Below are 19,195 nucleotides of genomic sequence, written 5' to 3'. Positions count from 1 at the left end.
TTAGCTCTTCTCTAAATGTTTGATAGAATTGGCCTGTGAAGCCATCTGGTCCTGGACTTTTGTTTGCTGGAAAATTTTTAATTACAGTTTCAATTTCATTACTTGTGATTAGTCTGTTTATATTTTCTAATTCTTCCTGGTTCAGTCTTGGAAAGTTGTACCTTTCCAAGAATGTGTCTGTTTCTTCCAGGTTGTCCATTTTTATTGGCATATAGTTGCTTGTAGTAGTCTCTTAATGATCCTTTGTACTTCTGTGGTATCAGTTGTAATGTCTCCTTTTTCATTTCTAATTTTATTGATTTGAGTCCTCTCCCTTTTTTCTTATTGAGTCTGGCTAAATGTTTATCAATTTTATCTTCTCAAAGAACCAATTTTATTGATCTTTGCTATTGTTTTCTTCGTTTCTATTTTATTTATTTCCTCTCTGACCTTTATGATTTCTTTCCTTCTACTAACTTTGGGGTTTTTTGTTCTTCTTTCTCTAGTTGCTTTAGGTATAAGGTTAGATTGTTTATTTGAGATTTTTCTTGTTTCTTGAGGTGAGATTGAATTGCTATAAACTTCCCTCTTAGAACTGCTTTTGCGGTGTCCCATAGGTTTAGGGTTGTCGTGTTTTTGTTGTCATTTGTTTCTGTGTGTTTTTTGATTTCCTCTTTGATTTCTTCAGTGATACCTTGGTTGTTTATTAGTATATTGTTTAGCCTCCATGTGTTGGTGTTTTTTATAGTGTTTTTCCTGTAATTGATTTTTCTTTTTTTTTCTTTCTTTTTTTTTTTTTTTTGTGGTACACAGGCCTCTCACTGCTGCGTCGTCTCCCGTTGTGGAGCACAGGCTCCGGACATGCAGGCTCAGTGGCCATGGCTCATGGGCCCAGCTGCTCCGCAGCATGTGGGATCCTCCCAGACCAGGGCACGAACTTGTGTCCCCTGCATCGGCAGGCGGACTCTTAACCACTGCACCACCAGGGAAGCCCTGATTTTTCTTTTAAATGCCCTTGGTATTGTTTTCTTTTTAACTTACTTATTTTAATTTATTTATATTTGGCTGTATTGAGTCTTTGTTGCTGTGCGCGGGCTTTCTTTAGTTGCCATGAGCGAGGGCCTACTCTTCTTTGTGGTGCACAGGCTTCTCATTGTAGTGGCTTCTCTTGTTGTGGAGCACGGGCTCTAGGCACACAGGCTTCAGTAGTTGTGGCATGCAGGCCTTAGAGTGCAGGCTCAGTAGTTGTGGCACACGGGCTTAGTTGCTCCTCAGCATGTGGGACCTTTCTGGACCAGGACTTGAACCCGTGTCCCCTGCATTGGCAGGTGGATTCCCAACCACTGTGCCACCAGGGAAGCCCTCCTGTAATTGATTTCTAATCTCATAGCCTTGTGGTTGGAAAAGATGCTTGATACAATTTCAGTTTTCTTAAATTTTCCAAGGCTGGATTTGTGACCTAAGATGTGATCTGTCCTGGAGAATGTTCCAGGTGCACTTGAGATGAAAGTGTATTCTGTCGTTTATGGGTGGAATGTCCTATAAATATCAATTAAATCTATCTGGACTATTGTGTCATTTAAAGCTTGTGTTTCCTTATTTATTTTCTGTCTGGGTGATCTATCCATTGGTGTGAGTGGGGTGTTAAAGTCCCCCACTATTATTGTGTTACTATTGATTTCCCCTTTTATGGCTGTTAGTATTTGCCTTATGTATTGAGCTGCTCCTATGTTGGGTGCATAAATCTTCATAATTGTTACATCTTCTTCTGATTAATCCCTTGATCATTATGTAGTGTCCTTCCTTATTTCTTGTAATAGTCTTTATTTTAAAGTCTATTTTATCTGGGTTGAGTATTGCTACTCCAGCTTTCTTTTGATGTCCATTTGCATGGAATATCTTTTTCCATCCCTTCACTTGCAGTCTGTATGTGTCCCTATGTCTGAAGTGGGTCTCTTGTAGACAGCATACATATGGGTTTTGTTTTTGTGTCCATTCAGCGAGCCTGTGTCTTGGTTGGAGCATTTAATCCATTTACACTGAAGATAATTATCTAGATGTATGTTTCTGTTACCATTTTCTTAATTGTTTGGGGTTTGTTTTCGTGAGTCTTTTTCTTCTCTTGTGTTTCCCACCTATAGAAGTTCCTTTAGCATTTGTTGTAAAGCTGATTTGGTGGTGCTGAATTCTCTTAGCTTTTGCTTGTCTGTAAAGCTTTTTATTTCTCCATCAAATCTGAATGAGATCCTTGCTGGGTAGAGTAATGTTGGTATTTGGTTGTAGGTTTTTTCCTTTCATCACTTTAAATATATCCTGCCACTCCCTTGTGGCCCTCAGAGTTTCTGATGAAAAATCAGCTGATAACCTTATGGTGATTTCCTTGTATGTTATTTGTTGCTTTTTCCTTGCTGCTTCTAATATTTTTTCTTTGAACCTAATTGTTGTTAGTTTGATTAATATGTGTCTTGGTGTTCTTCTCCTTGGGTTTATCCTGTTTGGGGCTCTCTGCACTTCCTGGACTTGGGTGACTATTTCTTTTCCCATGATAGGGAAGTTTTCAACTGTAATCTCTTCAAATATTTTCTCAGACCCTTTCTCTTTCTCTTCGGCTTCTGGGACCCTATAGTTCGAATGCTGGTGTGTTTAATGTTGTCCCAGAGGTCTCTGAGACTGTCCTCATTTCTTTTCATTGTTTTTTCTTTATTCTGCTCCTCAGCAGTTATTTCCACCATTCTATCTTCAGCTCACTTATTTGTTCTTCTGTTTCAGTTATTCTGCTATCGATTCCTCCTAGTGTATTTTCCATTTCAGTTATTGTGTTATTTATCACTGTTTGTTCTTTTTAAATTTATTTATTTATTTATTTATTTATTTTTCGTTGCGTTGGGTCTTCGTTGCTGCGCCCGGGCTTTCTCTAGTTGTGGCGAGTGAGGGCTATTCTTCATTGTGGTGCGCAGGCTTCTTATTGTGGTGGCTTCTCTTGTTGCAGAGCACGAGCTCTAGGCATGCGGGCTTCAGTAGTTGTGGCACGTGGGCTCAGTAGTGGTGGCTCATGGGCTCCAGAGCTCACGCTCAGTAGTTGTGGTGCATGAGCTTAGTTGCTCTGTGGCATGTGGGATCTTCCCGGACCAGGGCTCAAACCCACGTCCCCTGCGTTGGCAGGCGAAGTCCCAACCACTGCGCCACCAGGGAAGTCCCCATCACTGTTTGTTCTTTATTTCTTCTAGGTTCTTGTTAAACATTTCTTGTGTTTACTTGATCCATGCCTCCATTCTATTTCTGAGATTTTGGATCATCTTTACTATCATGACTCTTAATTCTTTTTCAGGTAGGTTGAGTATTTCCTCTTCATTTATTTGGTCTCATAGGTTTTTACCTTATTCCTTCATCTGTAACATATTTTTTTGTTGTCTCTTTCTTTTTTATTTTTGATGGGCGTGGCTGTGTTGCTGTCTTGCTGGTTGTTTGGCCTGAGGCATCCAGCACTGGAGTTTGCAGGCAGTTGGGTAGAGCCGGGTCTTGGTACTGAGATGAGGAACTCCAGGAGACCTCACACCGATTAGTATTCCCTGGGTTCTGAGGTTCTCTGTTAGTCCAGCAGTTGGACTTGGTGCTCCCACCACAGAAGCTCAGGCCTGACCCCTGGCCTGGGAACCAGGATCCTGCAAGCCACATGGAAAAAAAAAAAAAAAAGGCAACAAACAAAAAGGAGTAGAACAATAACAAAGAATAAAAAATAAAGTAAAACTAGAAAAATAAAAAATATATTAGAAAAATATATATAAATGAAACAACAATAACAAGGCATAACAGAACCACAACAGCAAAAAAAAAAAAAAAAGCCAGAAAAGGCCTTGGCATTGGGGGTTGCAGGGGAGGGGGCTTAGGCTTAGGACCTGTGCAGCCAGAAAAGGCCTTGGCGGGGGATGCGGGGCCTAGGCTCAGGACCTGCACAACTGGAAAAGGCCCTGGGGTGTGGCGGGGATGGGGCTTAGGCTCAGCATGGCCGGAGGGGGCCCCAGAGGGCAGAGGTTCAGGCCCAGGATCCCAGCACGCTCGCTGGGGCCTGAGCGGGCAGGGGAAATGCTGGCTGAATTCTTCTCTGATACCCCGAAGGTCTCTCCCTGTCCCTGCTGTTCCCCTCACATGGGTGGGCTTCTGCGGACACGGGAACCCCTCCCCTCCTCCAGCTGCCCCTCAGGAACACCAGCCCCGTCTGACCTCCACTTCTACCCCCTCTCCCTACCACATCCTACCTGGTCACACAGAGGTTCCTCCCATCCTCTTAGGTGTCCAGGGTCCCCCACCAGCACCTGGTAGGTGCCCTAGTTGTGAGGAAACGTGAACTCTGCGTCCTCTTACTCCACCATCTCGACTCCGCTGCCCATGGTCTCCTGTTCTAAACTATAATTTCTGGAAACTTCTTTTTTTTTTTTTTTTTTTTTTTTGCGGTACGCGGGTCTCTCACTGTTGTGGCCTCTCCCGTTGCAGATCACAGGCTCCGGACACACAGGCTCAGCAGCCATGGCTCACGGGCCCAGCCGCTCTGCGGCATGTGGGATCTTCCCAGACCGGGGCACGAACCCATGTCCCCTGCATCAGCAGGTGGACTCTCAACCACTGCACCACCAGGGAAGCCCCTGGAAACTTCTATTTTGATTTGAGGCTTGATCAGATTCAGTTTAGATTTTTTTTTTGACAAAAGAGTAGCTCATAGGTGGTATTATATATTTCATACTGCATCAGATTGTGAGAAACATACTGTCTGGTTGTCTTTCTTTTATGATGTTAAGATTGACTAGTGGGATCAGCCTAATCCATCCATCAGAAAGCCCAGCTTTCAGCTAATAGTCATTGATGATCATTGCCCAGATCTGTTATTTCATTAGGGGTGTCTCAATATTAAAATAATTTTTTAAATTGTAAGACTAGTCTATGCTCATTGAAAAAAATTTGCAACATAGAAAGATAATCATCCAAAAATAACCACCCGCCTAATTCCCCTACCCCAATTACAGTTAACATTTTGGTGTATTTCCTTTCAGTCTTTATTTTGAATTTCTACATAGTATTTCATTCTGTATTTGAACACTGGGTTGTTTAAAATTTTCATTATTATAAATAATGCTTTGATAAAATATCTTTGTCTTATGATCTTGTCTAAATGCAGATGATTCCCTCAGAATAGATTTCCAAATTTTAATTCATGGGTCAGAAAATATGAATTATTTAAAAATTCTATATATATATTGTCAAACTGCTTAAATAAAAATGCCAGCTGTTAAAGAAAAAGATTGTGCTATAAATATTATGCACAAGTATTAGTAGGAGCTAGACAAGTGACTGTTTTTCTAAGGTCTCTAAATTATTCAGTACCTCATAGATTGAGGAATTTTGTTCATAAAAATATAATGGTTGTAGACCCTTTATTTCTATATCCTAAGTAGGAGTTTATGGTTTAAGGATTTTTCTCAGTATTAATTCTTTCCTTGAAGTCTCAGGGTGGTGGGGGCACTGCCAAGCTTTTTTTTTTTTTAATTTATTTATTTTTGTCTATGTTGGGTCTTCATTGCTGAGCGTGGGCTTTCTCTAGTTGAGGCGAGCAGGGGCTGCTCTTCATTGCAGTGCATGGGCTTCTTATTGCTGTGGCTTCTCTTGTTGTGGAGCATGGGCTCTAGGCATGCGGCCTTCAGTGGTTGCAGCAGGTGGGCTCAGTAGTTGTGGTGCACAGGCTTAGTTGCTCTGCGGCATGTGGGATCTTCCCGGACTAGGGCTCGATCCTGTGTCCCCTGCATTGGTAGGCAGATTCTTAACCACTGCGCCACCAGGGAAGCCCCAAGCATATTTTTATCTGAGTACTTTTGCCTTCTATGGAAAAGTGTTGAGGAAACCAGGCTAACACTTCAAATGCAGGGGTCAGCTATAGCAGCAGTAAAGACTAAGGTCAAGAGCTCAACATTCAAGTGTACCTTCTTGAGAAAGCAAGGTTATCTCTAAACTTGAAAAGAAATTGCTACAACTTGAGTAGGGACAGGGCGCTTGTGTGGCTTCTCTGCAACAAAGAGGGCAGTTTGGTATTGTGGTACTGGCTTTGGAGTCTAACAGACTTGGAATCATATCTTACCCCAGGTATTTACAGGATTGAAGCCTCTGAGCCTTTATTTTTTCATCTGTTTGTAGGACCTAGTGATGTGTGCCTTTTTTAGGGTTGCTTATACTTAGGAAGTATCAACATAGTCATTAGGATTTTTTAGTTAGAAGCTATTACTAGTAGAATAAGGTTATTAAGTCTAGTACCTGAGAGAATAAGAATTTGTTTACTGAATGAGGCATATAGGGTCTTTTTATTTCAAGAGTATTTCAAATTGAACACCTGCCTCACACCATATACAAAAAATATATTGAAGACGTAAATGTAAGTACTAAAACTATAAAACTGTCTTAGGGGTAAATTTTTTTTTTTTAACAATTCCTTTGTGAATTTTATTTATTTATTTATTTGGCCACACCGTGCGGCATGTGGGATGTTAGTTTCCTGACCTGGGATCGAACCCGCATCCCCTGCGGGTTGGAAGCAGAGAGTATTAACTGCTGGACCGCCAGGGAAGTCCCTAGGGGTAAATATTCATGACTTTAGATTTGGCAGTGGATTCTTAGATATGACACCAAAAGCACAAGCAACGAAAGAAAAAAATAGATAAATTGGACTCCATCAAAATTTAAACTGTTGTGCATCAAAGAACACTATCAAGAAAGTGAAAAGAAAACCTACAGAATGGGAGAAAATATTTATAAATCATATATCCGATAAAAGTCTAGATTTCAGAACATATACAAAATTCTTACCACTCAACAACAAAAAGGACTCAGTTAAAACAAAACACTTGCATAGACGTTTTCTCTAAGAATATATACAAATTGTCAGCAAGCACATGAAAAGATGATCAACATAGTTAATCATTAAGGAAATGTGAGTCAAAACTATGAGATACCACTTCATCCCCACTAGAATGGCTATTAAAAAAATGAAAATAACAAATATTGGTAAAAATGTGGAGAAATTGGAACCCAGGTACACTGTTGGTGGGAATGTAAAATGGTGCAGCTGCTATGAGAAAAAAAGGAATGAAGTACTGTCACATGCTATGATATAGATGAAAACATATGTTAAGTGAAAGAAGTCAGTCACAAAAGCCCACATATTGTATGATTCCATTTATAAGACACGCCCAGAATAGGCAAACACATAGAAACAGAAAGCAGATTAGTGGTTGCCTAGGGCTGGGATCCTGGGGGGAAAAGGAGAATGACTGCTAATGGGAACCTGTTTCTTTTTTAGTTAATGAAAATGTTATAAAATTGGTAGTGGTGATAGTTGCACAACTCTGTGAATATACTAAGAATAAACTAAAAGCCATGAACTGTAATTCAGTGAATTATATAATATGTAACTTTATCTCAATAAAGGTATTATATTGAAACAAAAAAGAATAGTGACAGCAGAGTCAGGATGGATATTGAAAGTTTGAAGATAGCAGAGAAGATGTGAAACAGTCTCTGGGAGAGTAGAACAATAAACTGACTATGGAGACATATTAGGATTGCTAGGCTGTATTGAGGGGCCGCTTGAGGTTTTTGGTCTTAAATATATTGTCAGCACCGTCAGCACTATTGTGCTGCTTAGGTAGGGGCACATAATAGGTGGAGAATTGGATTTAACCAAAATTGGGTTTTGCTAGGGAGTACAATAGAAATTAGAAATAAGTTGAGAAAATATTCAGGGGAATGGTTGGTAGAATAACCATGAGATCTAAGTTAGATAAGAAGGAAAGTGAGGACATGACAGGATGATGGACAGTGAAAAGGTGATAGCCTGGAATTAGACATCCTAGTGGGACTGAAGGATTATTGGAGTTAGGGTATTAGAAGGAGTGAGTTGGAAAAGATAGGTGGTGGTGATGTTGGAAGTGGCATGATTATTATTGACAGGCTCAGTCAGGGTTCCTCACTGGAACCACAGAACACAGAAAATGAATCGAATGTTTTCCTTACTTCTCCCAAGGATGGTACATAACTGGTTGGTACTATTCTAGATGCGGAGGACAGAGTTTAATGCATTACATACAATGGATGCCTGAGGACATTAGGCTTACTTCTCTCTCAGAAATCCCACTTGAGAAAGGCTGAGATGGTATGATCCATGGGAGCTGATAGCAAAAAGGTAAAGGAAGTGAGAGGACAGATACTGAATGAATCATAGCTTAGGTTGAACTACAGAAACTGCAACTTTCATATTCTTCAGTCTAATATGTACATATTAAAATCACCAAGAATGATGGCAAGACTGGCAAAAAGAAAGACAGCAAGTGATATGTTAAAAGTTTCAACGAATGGCCAGGAAAGGGGGTGGGGTGGGTGACCAGGAGGATAGTAGATGACTTCTTAAAGGTGGAGCAGCAGGCGTAGCAGAATGGTTTGTGCTTCAAACCAGGTTTTCCAGTAGTCTGGAAGCAACAATGAGGAGTAAGAGGATATTTACCCCACCTCCAGGTCAGTGGTATTGTGTTGTAAGGAAGAAGAAACAGCCAGTACCTGAGAAGGTACAAGGAGAAGCAGTATGCTCAGAGGACAGCCATCTTTCAGTTCGAGCAAGAAGATGAAAGAACTTCCACAGAGAGGGTTAAGAATACTGAGGATTTTTTTGATCACTGACCCTAATTCCAGAGGGCAGAGTCATTTTGAGAGCAGGAGAGGGAGACTGAGTCATACTAGAAAAGTGCCCCCAGATGACGGATTAGAGTCGTGGGATGAGAATCTAGGTGGTGAGAGAAGCTATGGGAAGCTTGAATTTCTTGGGGGTGTCCAAGGTAAACAGATTTAAGGCAAGATAGAATTAGTCATGTTTATCTCCGCAGTGCTAGTCAGTGGAACTGTCTGCAGTGACAGAAATGTTCTTTATTAGTAGACTCAAACATGGTAGCCACTAGTCACATGTGGCTATTGAACGCTTGAAATGTATACTTCATGTGATGAAGACCTGACTTTTAAATTACATTTAGGGGGCTTCCCTGGTGGTGCAGTGGTTAAGAATCCACCTGCCAATGCAGGGGACACGGGTTCGAGCCCTGGTCCGGGAAGATCCCACATGCCACGGAGCAGCTAAGCCTATGTGCCACAACTACTGAGCCTGCACTGTAGACCCGTAAGCCACAACTACTGAAGCCTGTGCACCTAGAGCCCATGCTCCGCAACAAGAGAAGCCACCTCAGTGAGAAGCCCGTGCACCGCAATGAAGAGTAGCCCCTGCTCACCACAAGTAGAGAAAGCCCACGTGCAGCAATGAAGACCCGATGCAGCCAAGAATAAAATAAATTTATTAAAAAAAGAAAAATAAATAAATTACATTTAATTCTAATTAAGTTTTAAATTTAAACAGCCACGTGTGTCAGAATGGTTTATAATGGTTAGTTCTGTTGATAGCCTTTTTGTTGGGACTACTCTCATAGGGAAGGCTGGCAGCATTGAGGCAGACAACATGCAGGTGGAGCAGGCCTTCCCTTTTTCCCCTAACATCCCACTGAGAAAGTGCTAAGCTGGAGGATTGGCGGTCTTAGCAGGAACGTAAACAACTCTGTGGCCTCCCATTATTTTCTGCTGATGTGGTTTTGAGGTTAAGGGAGACAAACTGAGAGTAACCACTGTCATGCTGCCAAATCTCTCTTCTTTGTATATATAATTTTCACTTAACTCAGGGAGCCATTGTCTTCACTGTTTACAGTTCAAGGCCATATGTTTTTATTTTTGATTGCTTGTCTGCTTAGGGTTTTGGAAATAAGTGTGTGCTGATGTTTACATAGTATTGGTAATTGTTCTGTAATGCTTTGGTTATTGTTCATTTTGTCTGTACAAATTAGTATGGGAACCACTTAAGACTAAGACCTAACGCAAATTATAGATAGGCTGGTAGGTATGTTCTAAAGATGGGCTTAAATCTTTGGCTAAGACTAAGAAATAAATTTGGAAGACTAATAATGAGAATTACATAATAATAAACAACTAATGATAATCTGAGTGCTTTCTGTGGGCTGAACACTCTTACAACTTATTTGGATTATTTGATGTGATCCTTACCAGAACCCATGAAGATAGATGCTATTATCATGTCATTTTGTGGGTAAGTCACCTGATACTCAGAGAGCTTAATTAACTTGCCTAAGGGAACACAGCTAGTCGAGTCCTAGCCTGGAGACCATTTTGTCCAACTCTAAAGTTGGTGCACATTATTCCACTGTGTGCCACTGCTTCTTTGTATCTTAACAGTGCCAAGCCAAGTCCTAAGTGCAGTTCCTTAGGGCGTTTTCCATCCAGTGGTATATTAAGGCCTGAGTTAATGGTCGTAGGTTTATATGTGGCTCTCTCAGCTCTCAGTGATGTTCCTCCTTTCTGTTTTGCATACCTTGCCCAGGTAGTTGCTTTCCTGGTAGTTGTCTTCAGACTCCATCGTTCCCTTTTGAAATCTTTGGCTGTTGTCACCAGCAACTAAGTTTTTGGATTTAAGTTTCATACTAAATTCTCTGCCTGCAGCTTAGTTAAAATGGCTCTCTCAACACTCATAAACCAGAGTAGCAGACTCCTTTAGAGCAACTTACACCTTTCTTCTTTGTAGGGGCAGTAGTTTTTAAAGGAAAAATGTAGCTGCAGGGGCCAGTCCAGTCTGCTCTGATCATAACATTTAATAATAGAATTAGCATATAAGTCTCAGCCATCTGCCAAGTCTCTTTTCCACCTGCCCACTGAGCACTTATCACTTTCTCTCTTCCCTCTTACCCTCTTTTTCTCTTTCCCTTTACCCTCTTATTTCCCAGGAGAGCAGCCTGCTCTTATAGAAGAACATATATTACTTTAAAGTAAAGCTCATATTGCACTTCTGGTGCCATGTTTCTTTGTTATTTTAGCTTTGTGATCTTTGTCAGTTTATTTCATCATCTATAAAATAGAGTTAGCGATATATGCCTTGCCAGGACCATTGTAAGGATTAGAGATTATGTTTTTTAAGTCCCTGGCACAGAGAAGGTTCTCATAAAACAAGAGCCCCTTTTTCCTGTGAATCCATTGCTATGATTTAAATTGACAAGTATTTATTAGCATCTAATCTATGCTAGACTCTGCTGGGGATGGTGAAGAGATCAAGACAAAACCCAGAATCTCTGAATTCAGAAGGTTGTGTGATGTAGAAAGGAGACTGACATATAAACAAATAACAGAAATGTGCTAGGTGCAGAGGTATATATAAAGTGCTATAAGCAATTAATTCCTTTTCCAGCCCTGTTTGTGGAGTGGTTTCCAAGTATTTCTTTTGGGAAAAATCCTTGGTAGTCAAGATGGGTAATAAATAGAAAGAGAGAGAGAGGGAAAAAAAAAAACCTTAGAGGTTTCTGTAATCAGAGATGCAAACATTTTAAGAATTGATTTCAGCACGGCACTTGATAAAATCTCTCATAAAGTCCTTGTACATAAGATGGAGAAATGTGGGCTGGCTGATAGAATAGGAGGTGGATTTTGAAGGTGGTTATACAACTATGTCCAGGATGTTTTTCTCCTGCAGTACTTTATTTTTATTTATAAAATCTCTGGGTTGGAGGGAACCTTAGAAATAGATCATCTACTCTAACTTGTGCCTAAGGCCTTGCTGTAACCTGATCTCTTTTTCTCCCTTTGAATTTTTTTTTTTCATACCCGTGATTCATTTATTTTTTAACTGGAAGTTTGTGCTTCTTAATTTCCCTCACCTATCTCTCTCCTCCCCCCACAGCCACCACCCCCCACCTCCCTGGCAACTACCCGTTTGTTTTCTGTATTTACAACTCTTTCTGTTTTGTTATGTTTGTTCATTTGTTTCACTTTTTATATTCCACATATAAGTGAAATCATATAGTATTTGTCTTTGTCTGACTTATTTCACTTTGTATAATACTCTCTAGGTCCATCTATGTTGTTGCAAATGGCAAGATTTCTTTTTTTTATGCCTGAGTAATATTCCATTGTGTGTGTGTGTTTGTGTGTGTGTGTGTATATATGTGTGTACATATATATATATATATATATATATATATATATATAGCAAAGATTTCAAAAGGGAACGATGGAGTCTGAAGACAACTACCAGGAAAGCAACTACCTGGGCAAGGTATGCAAAACAGAAAGGAGGAACATCACTGAGAGCTGAGAGAGCCACCTATAAACCTAGGACCATTAACTCAGGCCTTTATATACCACTGGATGGAAAACGCCCTAAGGAACTGCACTTAGGACTTGGTTTGGCACTGTTAAGATACAAAGAAGCAGTGGCACACAGTGGAATAATGTGCACCAACTTTAGAGTTGGACAAAATGGTCTCCAGGCTAGGACTCGACTAGCTGTGTTCCCTTAGGCAAGACTGGAAAACAGTGATATATATATATCACCTCTTCTTTATCCATTCATCTGTTGATGGATACTTAGGTTGCTTCCATATCTTGGCTATTGTAAATAATGCTGCAATGAACTTGTGGCACATACATCTTTTCGAATTAGCATTTTATTTTCTTCAGGTAAATACTAGGCCTTTTAATTTTGTGTGTGTGTGTGTGTGAGATACGCGGGGCTCTCACTGTTGTGACCTCTCCCGTTGCGGAGCACAGGCTCCGTACGCGCCATGGCTCACGGGCCCAGCTGCTCCGTGGCATGTGGGATCTTCCCGGACCGGGGCACAAACCCGTGTCCCCTGCATCGGCAGGCGGACTCTCAACCACTGCGCCACCAGGGAAGCCCGCCCTTTTAATTTTTAATTCAGTAGTACAGAAAACTATATAGTGAAAAATATGCCTGCCTCCTCTTCCAGTCCCCAGGTGTCCCTGTCATCCTCCCTAGAGATAAGACATTATTAATAGTTGCTTCTGTGTATGATCATGTTTTATTATATGTATCTCTTTACACCTTGTATTATAGTTATTTGAATGTATGTGCTGTCTCCCTTAGTAAATTGTAAGCTCCTTAAGAGCAAGAACCATGCCTCATAATTTCCTATATCTCCCCAAACTTACACATTGAAGATTATCAATAAACACTTGCTTGATTAAGTATTTAAAGGAAATTTGGACTAGGGGAAGACAGGCTTCTCTGGTAACATGCCACAGTTTTCTGTGTCCTTGGCCGTATCTTTAACAGTCATTTTTCCCCAGTGACTTGGATGAACATGTAGAAAGCATGCTTGTAATATATGCAGATGACACAAAGCTGGGAGAGCTAATAACATCAGATGACAGAATCAAGACTTCACATGATCTCAACTGACTGGAATGTTCAACTGAAAAGAATAGGGATAAATATAAAGTCCTGTTAGAGGGGAAACATACCCAACAACTTAGTTACCCAAGTAAAGAATTAGGAGACCTGTCTTGATAACATTTTTGAAGATGATTTGGAAGGATAGGGGATAGATCTTAATTGCCTTTACGCTCAGTTTAAGCCAGTAGAATACCAGGATTGTCAATAAAGTAAACACAGCCTTGGCTGAATTAGTAGAATATGAGTCCAGACAAAGCAGCTTGTGGTTCTTGTGTTCTCTTTACTGGTCAGACTGCTTGTTGGAATATTGGGTCCATTTTGAGGTGCCACACATAGAAGACTGACAAATTGGGGTGTATGTAGAGGAGATTAACTAGGAAGGTAAAACATGGGTATAGGAATCAGACAGATCTAGACTGTTCTGGGTTCTTCTGACTAGTTGTGATAGCTTGGCAAAGTCAATTCCTTTGAGTTTGTTTTCATACGTTTAAAATAGGGCAGAATAATAGTACCCATCTCCAGAGGATCATTAAAAGGATTAGAGCTACCCTAGGCCCTCAAAGGTTCTGCAGTCCAAGTCTTATTAGTGATTGGCTTAATGACTAGATATAGTACCTGTTTTGAAGGTGGTTACATTTTAGTGGGTCAGACAACTGAGTAAAACCAAGATTGTAATGTAGCTTGTTAAGTGTTCAAAGAGCTGACTTGTGGAAAAGGGGGTAAACTTATTCATACAGCCCCCAGTAAATGCAGATTAAGCCAGAATTGTTGTGTAGCGGTAGAATGGGTTTACCTAGGAGGAAGTGAATTCTCCTCAGTGAATGGATATAGTTGAGACTGTTTAATCACTTGTCAGGGTTGCTTATAGAGGCATTTATATGAGTGGGAGGTTGGCCTAGAAGGATAGGTAAACTATGGCCAGCCAGGAGTCAAATGTAGTTAGACATCTGATTTTATAAAGTTTTATTGGAACATACCACACCCAGTTATTTATAATGTTGCCTATGGCTGCCTTCCTGCTATAATGCAGAGTTGAGTAGTTATGACAGTTAAGGCGATGTGACATATCGCCTTCCAAGCCTAAAATATTTACTACCTGGTCCTGTACAGAAAAATTTTGCTAACCCCTGGTCTAGGTAAATGCTTCACAACCTAAATTATTTTGTGAACTGATAAGCTTTCTAAATTCTCTGTCATGGGGATGTCAAGTGTCAGGAGGGACAAAGGCAATATTTGAAGTGAGATGGTCACAGTTCTTCTTGTTAACTGCAAGGAATGAAGACTGGAAAACAGTTGGTTAATTAACTTCCAAGACCCTTTAAGAGAGTATGATTTGATAAACAGACACCTTTTGCTATGAGAAAAGTATTTGTATGCCACTTGGACTAAAGTTGTCTATACCCACTAGAATTAGGAGGTGGTCCTATTGTAGTGGAAAAGACTGGTTGTGTTAACTGTTCTGAGCTCTCATTTTCTCACTTGTAAATGGAACACTTTTCAGTTTTGTAAAGATTGGAGCTAATGTGGGCACTCAGATTTAGCTGTCATTGCTATATATCATAAAGCATCTTATTGGAGTATATGTGTCACAAAGACAGAGTTTTCAATGGGAAAGTATAAATCCTTCCCCCTAGTGCTGCAAGTTAGGATAGTAAACAAAAACCTTTCTTGGTGTGCACTAGATTTTTAGATCTAATGGCAAGTAGAGGAAAAATAGATCTCATTAGCAAATATGGGAATATCTTGCTGCTGGCAGTTTCAGTCCATATTATGCAAGTAATATTCTCTGTACTAGAAAGGCAGAGGTTTCCCAGACAGTCACCTCTCCCAGTGGAATAGGATTTTAAACTTTTCTTCTTCAAGTACATTTTGTCTTTTATATTTAGAGTCTACTGCCAACTAACAGTTTTTCTTTTTTGTTTTGTTTCTTTTTGTTGTTGTTGAAAGTGTTGACTCGGAGACAAAAAGAGACTAAGAGAAAGAGCAAGAGTGACAGTGGGACAGCTGCTCAGATTTCCCTAGACATTGACAAGTAGGTATACTGTGTTTACGGAGCTCTTGCTTATTAACACATACCATCACTTAGACCGAATAAGAGACCAATTTCTCTCTTACCCTGGGTTTCTTCGGCCTGGCAATCACTTTGTTGCTTTAATGCCTGTATTTCTTTTTCATATTCCCAGTTTATGTCAGCATAAGTGGGTGGCCTCTGTATCCCTTTTTGTTACTCTGAAAAGACCCTGCCACTCACTCCACTTCCACATTGCTCTTAGCTTTCTGTTTTCTTTGAATTTGCATATTGGTGTTTGGTGCTTTGGGGAAGCAGTGTGCTATTTTGCAATGTAATGGTACAGAAGTTGAGTTGCAAGAAGTTGGGCAATATTAAAGACTTCCTTGGGTTGTGGGTTGCAGCTTGACTAAGAAAGCACATTCATTACAAAGGGAGGCAGGGGCAAGGGGTGGGTCAGGTATAAGTGCTGCCTCCTGGAAGTAAAGACATCACCAACAATACATTAGGGCAGTTAGTCATTAGAAACATTTATCTTTGAAACAGAGATCTTATCTTAGATCCTAAATTTCATGGCTGCCTTCCCTAATCGAGTGGAGCAGAGCTCCACTTGCTCCTTTTGGAATCCTTCTGTCATGCAGTCATTTTTCTAGGACTGTATTCATCACACTATTGCAGTAATTTTTTTCCTTTCGTTTTTGACATTTCTGTCTCCGTGGCTAGTCTGTGAGTTACTTGAAGGCAGATACTTGCCTTCATTCATGTTTATATCCCCAGCATCTAATAAAATGTGTGTGAGACAGCAATAACAATAATACCTGTTTGTTGAGCTCTTAATATTATGTGCCAGCCGCTGTGCTGGGTGGTTTATTTACTTTGTAGCTATCACAATAGCTGATAAGGTAGTATTCTTTCTTTTTTAGAAATAGATATAGAAACTGAAGAGAAATTATACGTAACTGGTTAAGATCATGTGGCCAGAACTGGCAAAGTCTACCTGACTCAAAAACTTATGCTTCTTTTACAGTGCTGCCGTCTCTCATGTAGTAGAGGGTTAATAAATGCTTTTTACATTAATTAATAAACCTTGAAAGGTACACTAGTGTAGCTTTTCTCATAAGTCAGAGTTTTACTTGTATTCTCTCTAATGATTAATTACTTGAGAGACTTATTTCTCCTATTTTAAAGACCCTCCCAGAGAAATTTTTCCATAAAGGCAATCTAAATCTTTCTGTAGTAACCGAATAGCAACAGCCAGAAGGAGAAGCTTTGGAAAGTTTTCTTTAGCTTCTTAAAACTAAGATGATTTTATGAGTCAGGCAGACCTGGCTTCTGACAGTTATTAGCTATAGGACTTCGAGGAGAATAGTACCTTCCTAATAGGGCCCACCAATTAATTGAGAAATTGTGTTTAAAGGGCCTTGTACCAGTTCTGACCACAGAGAAAATACTTCATAAATGTTCATTTTCTTCCTTTGTCTCCAGTGATTCCATTTTTGCTGATGCCTAATAAACCTTACCTCAGGGACACAATTTCCTCTTTCCACAAACTCTACGATTATAAAAAGATAAAAATAACTGTATATATGAAGTTGTGCAAAAGCCTCTGGCAGAACCACATGGTTTTAGTAACTTCCTAGTGGATGTTGCAGGTTGTAGAATTAAGGAAGTCAGCATATAGACGGACTTGATATACTAATCAGACAAGTTCATCTACCGTGGTAAAAATGTCATTTTGATTTAATGCTCTTGGTGTTCCCTTTTCTGTCTAAATTTTAACTTCTCTTTGAAGAAAACGATTACACTTAATTTGAGAAGAGTTTGACTGAAGTCTGGAGAGCAATTAGCATTGTTTGAGATAGTTAGAAGAGCTGATTTCATTATCATCCCACTGCCACAACAGCAGGGTAAGAGAAACAGCCAGGGAAAACCACTAATCACTCAGTCCTTTTGATTGGCATTGGGTTAGTTTTATTGGCGATCCTGCTGAGCGAATCTGCTTTGGTTGACATGTCTTCTTCACAGAATAACTTTAAGACATAAAAACACAATTTGAGACGTATCTAGGAGCACAGAGGCAAAAGCAAATCTTAAAACTGCCTTTTCTCTCTTTCTTCTGATTGGCTAGGAATGAGAAGTGTTATCTCTGTAAATCCCTAGTCCCATTCAGAGAGTATCAGTGTCATGTAGAGTCCTGTCTCCAGCTTGCAAGAGGTGACCGAGGAGATGGGCCTGAAGAAAGTGATAGAGTATGCTCAGCTGTGGAGGGGAAGCGTCCACAACGGCTGAGGAACCCAAAGGTATGTGTGGAGTGTTTTAGGAAAGGTTACCTAACCCTCCACAGTTCTGTTCTGGGCTTTTTTCCTCCCTCCTTCCTTCTTCTGTTTATCTTGAAATAGGATTTGTGCTTTTTAAAATTATTTTTTCTTTTAATTAAAAAGTAATATATACTCATTGTAGAAAATATGGGAAGTTCAAAAAAAAGTATGAACAATAGCGAAATTATCATCCATAAGTTAATTACTCAAAGATGACATCTTCTAGTATTTTGGCCTATTTTTTTCTAGTCTTTTTTTAATGCATTTTAATGTAATTGACACCATATTATATATGTACATATACACATATGTGTACATACGTATACTTGTATGTGCATATGTATATATACACTTACAATTGTAACATAAACACCTTCCTGGGTTTATTTTTAAACTGTTTTTTAAATTACTCTTAATGTTTGTATCGCACAGTCAATTAACCGTTCTCATATTATTGGACATTCAGATTGTTTTCCAGTTCTTCTGTATTATAACGCTGTGTTTAAAACATTAATCAGTCTTTGTACCACTGATTATTTCCTTAGAATAGATTTCCTGAAGTGGAGCTCTTAGGGCAATGGGTATAAACATTAAAATCTCTTGAAACATACTGCCAGATTACTTTCCAGAAAGTATATCCAGTTGTATACCCACTGCCAGGAACATACAGTCAACTCTGTTGAACACCTCATGTGCCTAGCCTTATTAGGAAACTGTAGGATGTGGTCCTGGTCACTGGGAAGATGTGCTTTCTGGGCTTTGTGATTAGAGATCAGGAAGAGCAAGTCTTGGCTTAGAGATCAAAGATAAAGCAGCAGCTCCATGTCCAAGGCTTACTGACATAGCAGTCACTGAACACTAAGATGGAGAAGCCATTATCTGTCATGATGAAAAAAGAATATGAAGAAAAGTATGAAGAATCAGGGGAAATTATCTTTTCCTTATATGAATGGGGTGATGTTTAGGTGGTAATTTGGAGTTAGGGCTTACGGGTATGTGCTTATACCATAGAGCTAGTTTTTTCTCTGTCATCGCTGCCTCTAGAAGCTAATTTGAAACTGTTATTTTCTATTTTAAACCTCTCCAAATCTATCATAGGTCAAAGGTTACTGTTCTCTAATACGATCTTGGTGGAATAATTTGCCTTGACTCTGGTATCCATTCTTAGATATATTCTTGGCATAAAGACGTATTCTTTTAATCATATTTGCTTTTTTACTGTGTACCCTCGTTTATTAGAAAACAAAAGACTTTCCTACAGCTGTACCCCTACACCTCTTCTCTCCTGGAGATAGGTGTGATCTGGGCTAAGGAAGTTGTATTTTAGACTCTGTGTAACCCTTTCATCTATTTTTCTCTGTCACAGGAAAAAGGCTTCAGTGAAGGCCGACTCCTTAGTCTCTTGGAACAGTCTGAGTACAAGACTACAGGTGAGGATCCCAGGACCAGTTTTCTGAGCTTCTTTCTGAGGCCTTCTAGTAAAAATAGCCACTACCAACTCCCCTGACTTTTTGCTAGAGTTACGTGGTTGCACATTTGACCCAGTCAGCCAGCCTTTGAGAC

At 39.8% G+C, this 19,195-nt stretch overlaps 1 protein-coding gene across 1 annotated transcript in view; it reads left to right on the top strand.

The window, feature by feature from the left end:
* The window catches only part of UIMC1 (ubiquitin interaction motif containing 1), a 136,177-nt gene that overhangs the window by 115,028 nt on the left and 1,954 nt on the right, over positions 1-19,195 (top strand). Inside the window, 3 exon segments of the mRNA XM_082651868.1 lie at positions 15,254-15,338; positions 17,443-17,614; positions 18,999-19,062. Of these exon segments, the coding sequence (XP_082507994.1) occupies positions 15,254-15,338; positions 17,443-17,614; positions 18,999-19,062 (321 nt within the window).

Source organism: Grampus griseus (genome assembly GCF_964374135.1).
Source record: "Grampus griseus genome assembly, chromosome: 3".
NCBI classification, from domain to species: Eukaryota; Metazoa; Chordata; class Mammalia; order Artiodactyla; family Delphinidae; genus Grampus; species Grampus griseus.
Note: the sequence above shows the minus strand (reverse complement) of the source record. Positions and strands in the feature narration are given on the sequence as shown.